At 61.5% G+C, this 13,243-nt stretch overlaps 1 protein-coding gene across 1 annotated transcript; it reads right to left on the bottom strand.

Moving 5' to 3' along the window:
- Positions 1-1,093: 1,093 nt before the first annotated feature.
- On the bottom strand, positions 1,094-12,065 carry FKBP1A (FKBP prolyl isomerase 1A). The gene is made up of 5 exons (XM_074156986.1): positions 11,958-12,065; positions 11,778-11,825; positions 5,212-5,324; positions 4,324-4,476; positions 1,094-2,480 (listed from the first exon to the last, which is right to left on the bottom strand). Exons 1-4 carry the CDS (start codon positions 11,992-11,994, stop codon positions 4,348-4,350), a joined length of 327 nt encoding a protein of 108 aa, XP_074013087.1. The 5' UTR covers positions 11,995-12,065; the 3' UTR covers positions 1,094-2,480; positions 4,324-4,347.
- Positions 12,066-13,243: the final 1,178 nt, after the last annotated feature.

Below are 13,243 nucleotides of genomic sequence, written 5' to 3'. Positions count from 1 at the left end.
CAGCAGCCAGACGATGGTTCCCGGGGAGTCTGTGCCTGCCCCAAACCCTTCATCCCCCCCAAATTGGAGCTCCCACACCCCATCTGCACTTGTGGGTGCTGCAGGAGCCACCACTGATGGGCTATGTGCCCAGGGCACAGGGGGCAGCCGCTGGCCACCGGGCTCCCCCCAGTCCCCCACCAGCCCTGGCTTATCTCCAGCCACAAGCCACAGCGCTGCCTGGCACCAGTTAATAATTAAAGCAAAAAGCTTTGCAAGAAGAGAAACCCAAGCTCGCCTCGAGTTTCCGCCTAGAAGTGGTCGCAGCAAAGAGCAGAGAACGATGCTGGCACCCCGGCAACGCCCCGTTCCGCTTAATTGAGTAGCAATTAAGGGTAGTGCTAATATCTGCACAGCGTGGCCCCGATTCCCCATGACCCTGAACGCAGCCCGGGCGGCAGAGCTGCTCCTGCCCCGTGGCTGCTGTTCCCTCCATCGCCTTCCCCAGCCTCCCCTTAAAACACAAACTTTGCTCCCAACAAACCCGCTCGGGAGCGGGGACTCGCTGCGTTATTGATCGCAGCCGCGTTATCGATGGTGACAAACGGAGCAAAGGCCGTTTGCGGAGGAGCCGGGTGCTGGCACCTACACCCGGAGCCACACCAGCCACCACCAGCAAACATCTGAGGTGCCACGGCAAGGACCAGAAGCAGAGGGGCCCAGGGAGCCCCACCGACCAGGCACGGTGGGGGGATCACTGAGAAAGGCCCCAGAAAAAAAACCTCCGAGAGGCTTTTCAGGTCCATGGTGGTCTGGCCTGCAAATGCTGGCAGCTGGATGTGCCACGGTGCAACATCCAGCCTCTGAAGAGGACCGAAATAGAAAGCCCCATCCAGACCATGGAGCTTTGAGCAACCTGGTCTAGCGGGAGGTGTCCCTGCCCATGTCAGGGGTTGGAACTGGATGATCTTTAAGGTCCCTTCCAACCGAAACCATTCTATAAAATACATCGAGAGATATCGATACGCTTCTCCAGAACTGGACGGACCCTGGGAGCACGAGTCCATCTGCTCTTAACATTCCCAGTCCAGGCTGAGTCACAGCCACAACGGCGAGAGGCTGAGAGGGCAACGTTTAATAGGTTATAGTAAGGTAATTAATTATACGAATTCCAGCAGGCCACCATCACCTTCCCGCAGAACCCAGCAAGCCCCAGGCATCCCTCTGTGCTCCCAGGGCCAAGCACCCGAGCTTCACGCCAAAGCAAGCCAGCACAGCCAGAGGCTGGCTCTTATGCTGCCACAGCACCCCAAGAGCCCGGCACGGCACCCACAGCACCCCCAGAGCCCGGCACGGCCCCCACTGTGCTGAGCGACAGACAGGCAAGGGAAAAACCTCCAAGACACAGGGTTGAGAAAAGCCAGCATAAAGCGTTTTTATTGCAATAATAAAACTTGATACCTTTATGCGGTGGAGAAGGAAGTGAACGGCGGCAATTTCTCTTACCAAATCACTAGGCAGGGCAGAGGGAGAGGGCAGGGAGGGCAGCAGCGGGGGAAGCTTTGCATCGTATGAGACCAGACAAGCGGCGATGACCAGCATCAGGTGTCAGGAGAGAACGGTCAGGTGTGCTCAGACCGGGGACAACAGGGGTCTGATGTTTCCTTTCCAAGGGGGAGGGAGAGAAGGGACAGGGACTTTTTCCTTTGAGCTGACTCCCCACCAGCCCCCGCCACCTCCCCTGTAGACAGCACCTTTCCGTTTGTCTGCCGTTTTCCTTTTTTTCTTTAAAGAAAGCTCAATGTAAGCTACTGAATTTTCAGGGTGTGGTGGAGCTCTGATGGAAACCCATCTCCATAAATCCAAAAGCGGGCTGGAGGGGAGGAAAGAAGGAAGGAAGGTCGGTCAGTCCGCCATGAGACGACAGAGCGGCCCCCTCTTCCCAGGAGCAAACTCACGGTGCCCCCAGCGATGCTGCCGCCCTCCCCGGGGGGAGCAGGGAAAGGACAGGCTGCTCCCTCGCCACCCCGGTTCCAGGCAGGGTACCTACACACAATCCTAGCGCTACTTTGCTCTCGGCATCCATTCAGCCTCGACAGCCTCACTCTGCTATGGCTTTTGCAGCAGCAGCAATTTCTGGTTTGAAAACACCATAGAGATCTGCACCAAAACCAGTAACTAACAGGTTTCCTTTTGTTCAAACGATTCCTATCTAAGGTCAGCCCATCTGCGTGCTACTGGTAAAACATAGTCTACACCTGGAACAAAAATAAGATTAAGAACTTGACCCAAAAAGAGTTGAGGTTTACGGCGTATAGTTTAAAAAGACATAAAAACACGATACAAGGAGGAAGAGTCAGACGCAAAGCTTAGTGACCAAAGGCATTCAATCAAGGTGTAAGGTTATACAATGAGTGTAGTGGACTATCAGGAAAAGCTCCGTACAAAGTCATGTGCACTCTTCTTGAAGCTGAGATTCTGGATTCCTCCATGTGCCAAACCTGCCAGGAGAGAGGAGAAGCAGAGTGACAAAGCCGCCGATGGAGGGGACCCAGCAGAGGAGGGAGCACGCTCATGGAACGGCAGCCTCATCCCAAACTGCTCTGCTCAAAGCAGAAATCAAGCTCCGATTACGGAGGGGGAGCCCAGCTCCATCTTGCCCACACCGCAGAACCCACACGCTCCCAAGCCCAGCTCCATCCTGCCGGATCCACGGACCCTGGAGGCCAGCCCCATCCTGCCCGCACGGTCCGACCCACAGACCCCGGAGCACAGCCCCATCCTGCCCACACACAGACCCACAGACCCCGGAGCACAGCCCCATCCTGCCCGCACGGTCCGACCCACAGACCCCGGAGCACAGCCCCATCCTGCCCACACACAGACCCACAGACCCCGGAGCACAGCCCCATCCTGCCCACACACAGACCCACAGACCCCAGAGCACAGCCCCATCCTGCCCACACACAGACCCACAGACCCCGGAGCACAGCCCCATCCTGCCCGCACGGTCCGACCCACAGACCCCGGAGCACAGCCCCATCCTGCCCGCACGGTCCGACCCACAGACCCCGGAGCACAGCCCCATCCTGCCCGCACGGTCTGACCCACAGACCCCAGAGCACAGCCCCATCCTGCCCACACTGTCCGACCCACAGACCCCGGAGCACAGCCCCATCCTGCCCACACACAGACCCACAGACCCCGGAGCACAGCCCCATCCTGCCCGCACGGTCCGACCCACAGACCCCGGAGCACAGCCCCATCCTGCCCGCACGGTCCGACCCACAGACCCCGGAGCACAGCCCCATCCTGCCCGCACGGTCCGACCCACAGACCCCGGAGCACAGCCCCATCCTGCCCGCACGGTCCGACCCACAGACCCCGGAGCATAGCCCCATCCTGCCCGCACGGTCCGACCCACAGACCCCGGAGCACAGCACCATCCTGCCCGCACGGTCCGACCCACAGACCCCGGAGCACAGCCCCATCCTGCCCGCACGGTCCGACCCACAGACCCCGGAGCACAGCACCATCCTGCCCACACTCAGACCCACAGACCCCGGAGCACAGCCCCATCCTGCCTGCACTGTCTGACCCACAGACCAGAGAGCACAGCCCCATCCTGCCCGCACTGTCTGACCCACAGACCCCGGAGCACAGCCCCATCCTGCCCGCACGGTCCGACTCACAGACCCCAGAGCACAGCACCATCCTGCCCACACACAGACCCACAGACCCCGGAGCACAGCCCCATCCTGCCCACACACAGACCCACAGACCCCGGAGCACAGCCCCATCCTGCCCGCATGGTCCGACCCACAGACCCCGGAGCACAGCCCCATCCTGCCCACACACAGACCCACAGACCCCGGAGCACAGCCCCATCCTGCCCACACACAGACCCACAGACCCCGGACCACAGCCCCATCCTGCCTGCACTGTCTGACCCACAGACCCCGGAGCACAGCCCCATCCTGCCCACACTCAGACGCACACACCAGCAGCACGAAGGCAGAAGGGGAGCAGGCAGCCGAGCACTGCCATGCAGCAAAGCAATGCAAGGAACCCGAGGCACGGTCAGCTGGCACCGCAATGCCTCCATGGCATGAACCCGCTCTGCCAGGCTGAGAACTCTGCTCGTACCACCACAGTGATCCCCAGATCACCAGCCTCCTGGTGAGAACAACTTCTACCTACAGCCAGAAACCCGCCCTACCTTCTCATACCCCCTCACTGGCATCACCTCCATCCCACCTCCCCACACTAGCCCGAGGCAAAGGATGGAGGCCTTCTGTCACCCTCAAGCCACAACACTCCCCGACAGCAGCTGCCCCTCCTTACCCGAGGACAGGGTGCTGGGGTAGGTCATTCCAATTTCATGAGCTCCACGTCAAAAATTAGAGTGGCGTTTGGTGGGATGATCCCTGGGTGGCCAGTAGAGCCATAGGCGTAATCTGGGGAGATGGTCATCTTTGCCCGCTGACCAACGCTCATCTGGGGGCAGGGAAAGAAACACAGGGACATCAGGAGATGTGAATAAACACCGTGTGAGTGACAGCAAGAGGGACACAGACCTGTCCCCACTCCTTTCCCTACACTGGGCAAGAGCAACAACCCAAACTGGAGGGGACAGAAGAGGAATGGGAAGAACACCAGGAGGGAAATGCAGGCAGCATGGGCTGGAAAAGGAGCAGGGCTTGAGATGTCCTTCACGCAAGCGAAGGTGGGGAATGCCAGGTCATTGCCTAAAGCCACCGGCACCCTCGTGCTGCGTCCCCAGCAGCTCACAGAGCTGGCCGCAGTCACAGAGGCAGGAGCCGAAGCCACTCCGTGCCCACCAACCCTCCCTCCGTGTGGGCTTCGCAGCCCGGGAGCCGTCTCTGCTCGGATCGGGTGGCCCGAGTGCTCCCCGCCGCGTTCGTTCGGAGCTGACTCAGTAGAGAAATGTCACCGCTGAGTCACCGACGTGCCGTAGGTGTTACTGGGACCCGGCCCTGCTCCATTCCTGCCATCTGGCAGGTGGCAATGCAGAAGGTGATATTCACACCCACACCTCTCAGCGCCGAGGGGGCGGAGAGGCGGAAAACACAAGGGAATTAAAAAAAAAATAATAAAATAAAATAGAGAAGGAGCGGCACACAGTGATTTCCGCCCACGCTGCAGCTCCCCAGGCACATGGCTCTGCGCAGCCCTGCGAGGGACACCGCGAGATGGAGAAGCACCGGGCACCTGAGCGACTCCTTCCTCCCAGCCGCGGATCACCTCCTGCTTGCCCATCACGAACTTGAACGGCTTGTTCCTGTCGCGGGAGGAATCAAACTTCTTCCCATCCTCCAGCATACCTGGGGAGAGAGGGAGGGAGACGATGGTGACAAAGGGACAGAGCCACTCACGCCTGCATGAAACAGGCTGTGACCTGGCAGCCCGAGCGGGTGACAGTCACCCCTGGGAGAGCTCACATGGCCTTGAGTCAAAGATGCTTCTCAGCTCAGCCTCCTTTCCCCCGGGGAAACACCTGCACTAGGCAGCCCTGCATGGGGGGAAACCCCCCACCAGCACCCCCCAGAGCATCCAGCCGTGGGGCAGGGCAGGATTGTCAACCCAGAGAGAAGTGCTTCTCTGGGCTGGGACCGAGGATAGGTGAGGGGAGAGGATGGAGAGAGGTGGGAGGAACCTTCCCCACCTCACAGCACCGCTGCCAGATGTTTTTCAGGCAGCAGGACCAGGCATGGCACTTCTCATCCCACCAGCAAACACACCTCCTGCTCCTCACCACGGACAAGCTTCCATCCTTGGGCACCCAAAACAGAGTCAGGGTTCAGGTGCCCCATCTCAGCTGCTGGTGGCCCTCCAGCCCTCCCTGTGGCCAGCTGCATCCTGCTGGTCTTGAGCCAAATCACTCCTGTTCCCAGGAATGATAACAGGGGGAGGCAGCACCAAGCATTGGCCACACGTGCCCAGGGCAGCGCTCGCTCCCTCGGCACACGCTGCATGAGGAGGGCCGAGCAAAGCTGATATCCCCAGGGCTAAATATAACTCCCCAACACCAGCAAAGGAGGAATTTCCTCCCCTCCCTTGCTCCCTGCCTGACCTTCTTGGGGAATCTCGGAGCTGGAGCTGCCTTATAGGAGCAGCAAATCCACCGGTCAGTGGATTTGCTGCTCCTACAAGGCAGCTCCAGCTCCACATTAACAGAGCCAGCGCCTCATGCAATAAAAGCGATAATAAAACCTCCTGGAAATGCTCCTCACTTCTTCATTGCCCCAAAACCTGCTTCCTTGACTGGAAACAGCTCTACAGTGTTGCAAAACCAAACTCATCCAGCAACGCGCAGGGCAGAGTGATTTCCCGTCACCGGGGCACTGCTCATGGGCAAGAGAAAATGCATCTGTGCAAGAGATGAGTCAGGGCATCCCAGCTCCAGCTCGCACCGTGACGGCAGCCGGAGCAAACGGCACACAAGACATGGGCAGTTGTGATGGGAGGCACTGAACAGAAAGAAGGGAACGTGAAAAAATACATCACCTTTGCAGGCACAATGAGCACCAAAACCCCTGGGCTGCAGGAAAATGCTGGGAGTGGGGACCAGCAGCCCCCCGTTTCAGTCAGGGAGTGGAATTAAGCTTCTAATTTCACAGAAAGGAAAAAAAAAATTCCTCCTTCCAGAGCTCAGAGCACCAGCACCAGCTCAGCCGGTCAGGCTGCAGCCCTGGACTTTGGAATAGTAAGTCTGGAGTTTTCTCGTTTCCTCCTTCCAGGATAAACCTCTTGTCGCTGAACCTGCTTCCAGCCCCGTCTGGCACCGCTCCCCGCGCCTGTCCGCTGGCCTTCCTCCCACCCGGCGGGGATGCTGGCAGCGGGAACACAGGGCAGGCCGTGCCGGCTGGCTCTGGCAGCGCCGCTTGGCCGCGACACGAGCTGACCCTGAGCTCAGCTCCGAGCCCTCAGGCATCGTAACGAGCTGGGGTGGCTGCAGAAGGACAGACGGGACAGCTTGTGTGTGCCACCCTTCCCCCAGGGCACCACACAGCACAAGTCTCCCTGCTTGTTACGGCAAACAGGGACCTGTGGGATGTCTGCGGGGCACCTGCTGCCTGCAGAAGGGCATCCCATTTAATGCCCCGGCCAGGGGAACGTAAAGGCACCATCAGTGGCACAGGGGATGCTACAGACCTCATGTGGGAGCAGACGGCACTGTCTGTCCCTGCCACTGAGCTCACCTGTCCAAATCCAGCCTTGGGAAGCGTTTTGGAGCCAGCAGCATCCTGGCCGCAGGAAAGGGGAATTAAGAGACTAAGCTGGTTGCAGCAGCCCAGGGGGATCGATCACTCGGGCTTCCCCCAGCCCAGGATGGCGAAGGTCACACACAGGAGCTTGTCTCTGCTCCCTGACATGGGGCTGCCACGCTCCCCACATCACACCAGCGGAGAAAACAAAGAGGCTCCGATGCTTCAGAGACAGCATCCTCATCTCAGGCACTTCCTCTGCCCACGAGGCTCCCAGGAGACTTCTCCAGCCCTGGACAAGTATAAGCAACCATTTCCTCATCCCTGCCATCCCTGAGCAAGGAGATAACGAGATCTTAAAGCTATTAGAGAGACAAAGCATCCTCTGGCAAAAGCAGTTGCCCCGCCAGAGCCCCAGGAGGAGCAGCCAGCCCCCAGCACATCCTGGCTTGCCGTAGCCCCCAGCTGGGTCCCTCACCCACCGCCAACACTGGCCCCCCAAGGAGGGCAGAGCCCACAGAGGTGGGTTACGGAGACCCACCTGCCTCATTTCCCACGCCGAGTGAAAGATTTGACACCCTTGGAGGTCTCATCTGGGCGAAACGGACACTGGGGGGGTCTCGGGGGAACCAGAGGGAGGAAGAGCACGGAGCCCTGCAACCAGGGGTGCACCAGTCACAGGATGGAGCTCAGGGCAGGGGCGGGGAGCGGGGCTCTGGAGAGCAGTCCCAGCTCCAGAGGGGCAGGCAGCGTGGCTCTGCCAGGTCTCTGCCACACTTGGCAGGCAGCAGCCGGGAGACGCCGGCTGCAATGTGCGACTTGGCTCCGCTCCCCCCCTGGACGGGCAGAGGCAGAGGAGAGCGGCGCTGGAGCAGGCAGGGGCAGCCCCCGAGATAAACCTGCAGGTTCGGGTTTTGCCGGTGGGGCACGGAGCCTCACCTACGCTCCTTCCATCCCCGCTGGCCCCGGGGTGCTGATCCTGGCACAGCCATTGCCCAGGGTCTCCTGCAAAGACCCAACTTCCCGAAGAGAGGCAGGGAGAGACTGTAGCACTGGGACAAGCACCTCTGCTCCAGCCGGAGGAAGGGACGGGATCAAAAACCCTTCCCGAAAGCCCTGGGATACCCAGACAGTGACCAGGGCATGCTCCAACCCCCTGCATCAGGACAGGGCTGCCCAGATGAGGTTAAATCCTGCCTCCACCAGCGCTTCCCATCACCCAGCCCATCGCCACCCGCAGCTGGATGCAGGAGGGGGCTCTGCCCACCAGTCACCGTGGTCTGGCAGGAGAGAGGACCCCAGCACAGCCAGGGATGTGGTTCTTTGGAAGAAGGCGCTGAGCTGCCATAACCCACCGATCGGCGGTTGCACGCCTTGATAGGAAACATCTCGCAACCGCAGAGCGTTTGCTGCTGCTGCTGGAGTGTGGCAGCCCCCAGACACAGCGGGGAGAGCACTGCCATGGCCAGGCGCCGTGCAGACCACAGAAAGAGCCGGCAGCCAAGGTTGTGGCCAGCCTGCGCGGCCATGCACGGGTCCTGGGGAGGCACGGTGGTCCTCTCTGTGCTGTCCTGCTAGAGAAAGCCAGGTTTTTTTCCAGTGTCCCTCCCCATTTCCATCCATCTACTCTCAGCCCACCTCCCTCCAAGACACAACCTGGGTGAACTTTGCTGCTCGGGCAAGGCCGTTTGGCCAAGCCAAGTCAGGCTTGCTCCTGTCCTGGTGCTCCCCAGCACGGCCACGGCCCCCCATTTCCCTTCCACAAGCACAGGAGGGTGGCCGCGGTCTCCCCACACACTCAGACAGTGAATCCCCCTTGCACCAGCTCTCATCACCCCCCAGATCGCTCCTGGGGAACATGATACCCAGCCCCAGCAGGGTTCTGGGGCACCACGGGATCCCCAAATCCACCAGCTCTGCCCTGGCTCCCACACCAGCAGCCAGACCCAGGGGGGCTCACAGCTGCTGGACCCAAACTCACACCCCCCAACTCCCACCTACTTGCTTCTATGCAGCCCTCCTGCCACACGCCACTTGCTGCGAGCAGTTCCGAACACAGCGAGGAACTCTACCCTTGATTTAGTTTCTTTAACAGCCCTTTTGTAGCAGATTTCACATCAAAGGCTGTTTCAGATGCCCCACCGTGTGAGCTCTCCGGCAGCAGGCACCACCTCCTGCAAAGAGCAGGCAACTGGGACCAGAGGAGGGTGAAAAGGGTCCAATCTCCCCCAGCTCCCCCCACACACCTCCACCTCTGCAACCCCAGCATGAGAAACCGGCGTCTCCAAATCGGAGGCCTGGAGGATACTCGGCTCGCCACCTCCTTCCTCAGCACAGCCCTCCCGCACCGGGGCTGTCTGTCTGTCTGTCCATCCCTCACCCCCGGGGACACAATGGCTGCTCTCAGTGGGGCTAAGCCCCATGGTACAGAGGCTTGGGTCCTGGCAGAAGCATCGGCAGATGCTGGATGGCCAACCGAGCTGGCTCCCCACGCTCCCCCACCCTTGGGTCACCGGGTTGGTCTTCCAAAACGTTTTTTAACCAAGTCTCTCCATACCCGTAACCCAGCGGAGCGAGAGCTGCATCGCCGCACGCCCACCATGGTGTGCCACGGGCTGGATCTCCCCGGCGCCGGCAGGTTTCCGCACGGGAGCAAAGGGCAGGCGGGGACAGAGCTGTCACGGGGGTCTGGAAAGACCCTCGGAGCACAGCACCTCCCGCAGTCCCCGATGCTGCCCCGGGCTCGGCGAGCACCGTAACGGGGCCGGGAAATCAAAGCTTTCCCGAGAGCCCAGCCCCGCTCTGGCCTCTCGCAGGGGCAGCGTTCAGCAACAAAAATGGCATCAGGGCCCGAAGGTGTTTGATTTCTGCTGCCTGCCGAGGCGGGGAGTTGGGGGGGGGGGGCAGAAGCTGCCTGCAGGGGGAACTGGGGGAATAAAGGCCAAAAGGAGCCAATAATAACCAAAAGAAAAAAAAAAAAAAAATTAAAAGGAAATTAAAGAACCGCTCCCACGTGCGGCGGATGAACGCTGCTGGGGAGGGTCCGTCAGGAACCAGCCACCACGCTGTACTTTGCTTGAAGGGCCAGGCCATGGAGACCGGGAAGCCGGTGACCCACCGGCAGCTCTGCCGAGATGGGGGATCGGAGCTGGGAAGAGCGGTGGAGCTCCGGCAGCGCCGCGGGAGAGGAGAGCCGGCGCCGGGAGCCCGGCAGGGCTGGCAAGCGGCAAGGGCTGGCCCACCGGGAGCCACTTGACTGCCTGCCAGCCTCCCTTTGTTCTTCCACCGGAGGAAACGGGGCGGCCGGGGGAGACCGAGCCGCTTCCTCTCCCTCCTGAGGAGGGAACGGGAAGAACTGGGATGGGGGGGGAGACGGAGGAGAAGCAGATGGGCTGGATGCCCGCCGAGCCCTCCTGGGCATCTCTCCACAGAGAGGGGCGCCCTGGGCCCCCCCACCGTGGGCGAGGGGAGGGCGGAAAGCGCTGGGGCGGGAAGGGGACTCGGTTATGAGCAGAAACAGCCACAAACGGATCGACTCTTTTCCAGCCCAATGAGCCGGAGCTGTTCGAAAGGCAGCCGAGGGGGAGAGGAGACCCCGGGATGACCCCACAAAGCATTTTTGGGGGGCCCAAGGTTGGTTTATTCCCTCCCCCCCCCCCGCCCAAGCTCGCAGAAGGCTGCTGGAGGAGACCCTGCAAACGGTGACCCTCCCCAGCTGTCGGGGCAGCCCCTCATCGAAATATTACACCCGAACCCCAAAAAGCACCAGGTATTACCCGCACTGGGGTCCCCCCCACCGTGGAACTAGTGCCCCCCACACTGCCCAAGCCCTAAAACTGGCCCGGGGTGGGCTGTGAGTCTGGGTCTGCCCCACGGGTGTCTCCCCCCCCCCCCCCCCCAACAAGAGAGAAGGGGCTGGGGCAGCAGGGATGGCTTCGGGGGTGTAGGGACCCCGCTACGACACAGCGAACCCCAAAACTCCGGGGCTGGGGGGGGTGTGTGTCTCACTGCCAGCCAGGGAGACGCCGGTGTCCCACGGGAGCACCCAGCGAAGGGGCTCTGGGACCCCCAAGGACCCACTGGGCGCTGGCCCGTGAGGGGGGGACCCTGGCTGCCCCCCCCCCCCAAGCCGTTTCCCGCTGCACCCCCAAAAGAGGGCTGGAGGCGGGTGGCCAAGCCCCCCCGTCGATGGGTTCACCAGGGCCTCCCCACGGCCTCAGGGCACAGCCAGAACCCCTCTTCCCCACCCGGGCACGGCTAGACCCCCGCCCCGGGGCCCAGCACCCCCCTACCCCCGGTAGAACCCCTCCTGCCCCCCCGGGGGCGGGCCAGACCCCCCCCCCCCCCCTCCCCGGTTCCCCCAGGCAGCGCCGCGGCCCAGCCCGGCCGCCCACACGGGCCGGGCCCGGGGTCCCCGCAGGTTGCCGGTGCGGGGAAGGGGACACACACACACAGAGAAACCCCGCTCCCCCGTGGCGTCCCTCGGTCACCGGGCCGCGCCGGGGGGACCCTCCCCCGGTGTCGGCGGGGCAGCCCCGCCCTGCAGGCCCCGCGGCGGGCGGCACTCACCCGTGTAGTGCACCACGCAGGTCTGGCCGCGCTTAGGGAACGTCCGCCCTACGGGGAGACACGCACCGTCAGCCCACCGGGACCGGAACCGGGACCGGAACCGGGAACCGAGATCAGGACCGGTCCGGTGGGGAAGGGAGGGGGAAAGAAAAGGAGAGGGAAGGGCAGGCCGCGGCTCACCGTCGCCGGGGGCGATGGTCTCCACATGCACGCCCATGCCGGTGCCGGTGCCGGTGCCGCTCGCGCACCCGCAGCGCCCGCAGCCCGAGGGAGGAGGGGCCACGTGTGCGCAGCCTCGGCCGCCGCGCCGCCATAGAGCCCGCCCGCCCGCCGCCTAGAGCGGCCCCGCCCCCGGCCGCCGCCATCTTCCGCGCTCCCCCCCCCCCCCCCGCCCCAAGCCTCCTTCCTGGCCGGCCCCGGCCGCCATCTTGGCACCGCGCGGTTGCCGGGGAAACGCGGCGGCCCCCGCCGTGAGGGAGCGGCGGGCCCGGGCGAGCGACCCCGTGGCTCGGCTAGCCCTCCTCCCCACAGCCGCTTTATCTCCCGGGGAACCCCCAGGGCTCGGGTCCTTGCAGGCTTTGACCGTTTCTCCGCCATTTGTAGGCCCCAGAAGCGCGGGGCCTGGCAGCAGCGAGTCCGCCCGGCCCCGGGTGTGTGGGCCAGTGCAGGCCGCTGTGGAGGCCCCGGGCTGCCAAAGTGGGGCTCCCCCGGAACCCCGAGATTCCTAACCCTAACTTTTAATAATTTCCACAGTTCCCAAGGCTAGGCCGTGCCTAAATTGAGAGTGTGGGGCACATGCAATGCCAGCCACCAGGTAAGGTGCTGTTTTATAGATCTATATTAACACTGCTTCTCCCATGGCTCCTCACGGCGCTGCGGGAGGTCAGCACCAGTACCATGTTACTGGGGTATATTCAACAAAAGACGCACAGGTTTGAACAATCCCACATTCAAAAGGACTTTCTTCCCTGGAACAGCAGCAACTACTTTCTTTTTTTTGGTCAAAAAAGAATCACTCCAGGCGCAGGATTTTTGCCTCAAAGCGTCCTATTTCCTTACTTCAAGGAGATGAACTTGAGCATCCACAAGGGAACAGAGAAGTTCCAAGGACAGCCAAGAGACTAATAAAAAGCCAGTATTTTCAGCAAGTGCATTAAAATGGGACACAAGAGGGGGAGACTCCTAAAATAACATAATGGGATGAAGCAAGTTTTAATTGCTTCTATTCCTCACTTGCATCTTTTAAATACTGAAATACCAAGGGGGTGGGTTTTTTTGTTGCTTTGATGCCGTAGCATTTTTATGTTAAAGCTGCAACACAGAGATGCTGCCTGTGGTCCCTGACTTTCCCCGAATGCACCCGTCAGCGGGGCAGATGTGCAGGGCTCAGAGTCAGGAGGAAAAACAACGGGAGAAAAAAGGGGTGTGCTCTCATCCCTCCTGATTAATGCTATTTCGGTGAAGGG

The sequence above is a fragment of the Numenius arquata genome, chromosome 12 (genome assembly GCF_964106895.1).
Source record: "Numenius arquata chromosome 12, bNumArq3.hap1.1, whole genome shotgun sequence".
Classification (NCBI taxonomy): domain Eukaryota; kingdom Metazoa; phylum Chordata; class Aves; order Charadriiformes; family Scolopacidae; genus Numenius; species Numenius arquata.
This window is presented reverse-complemented; position numbering and strand designations above follow the sequence as displayed.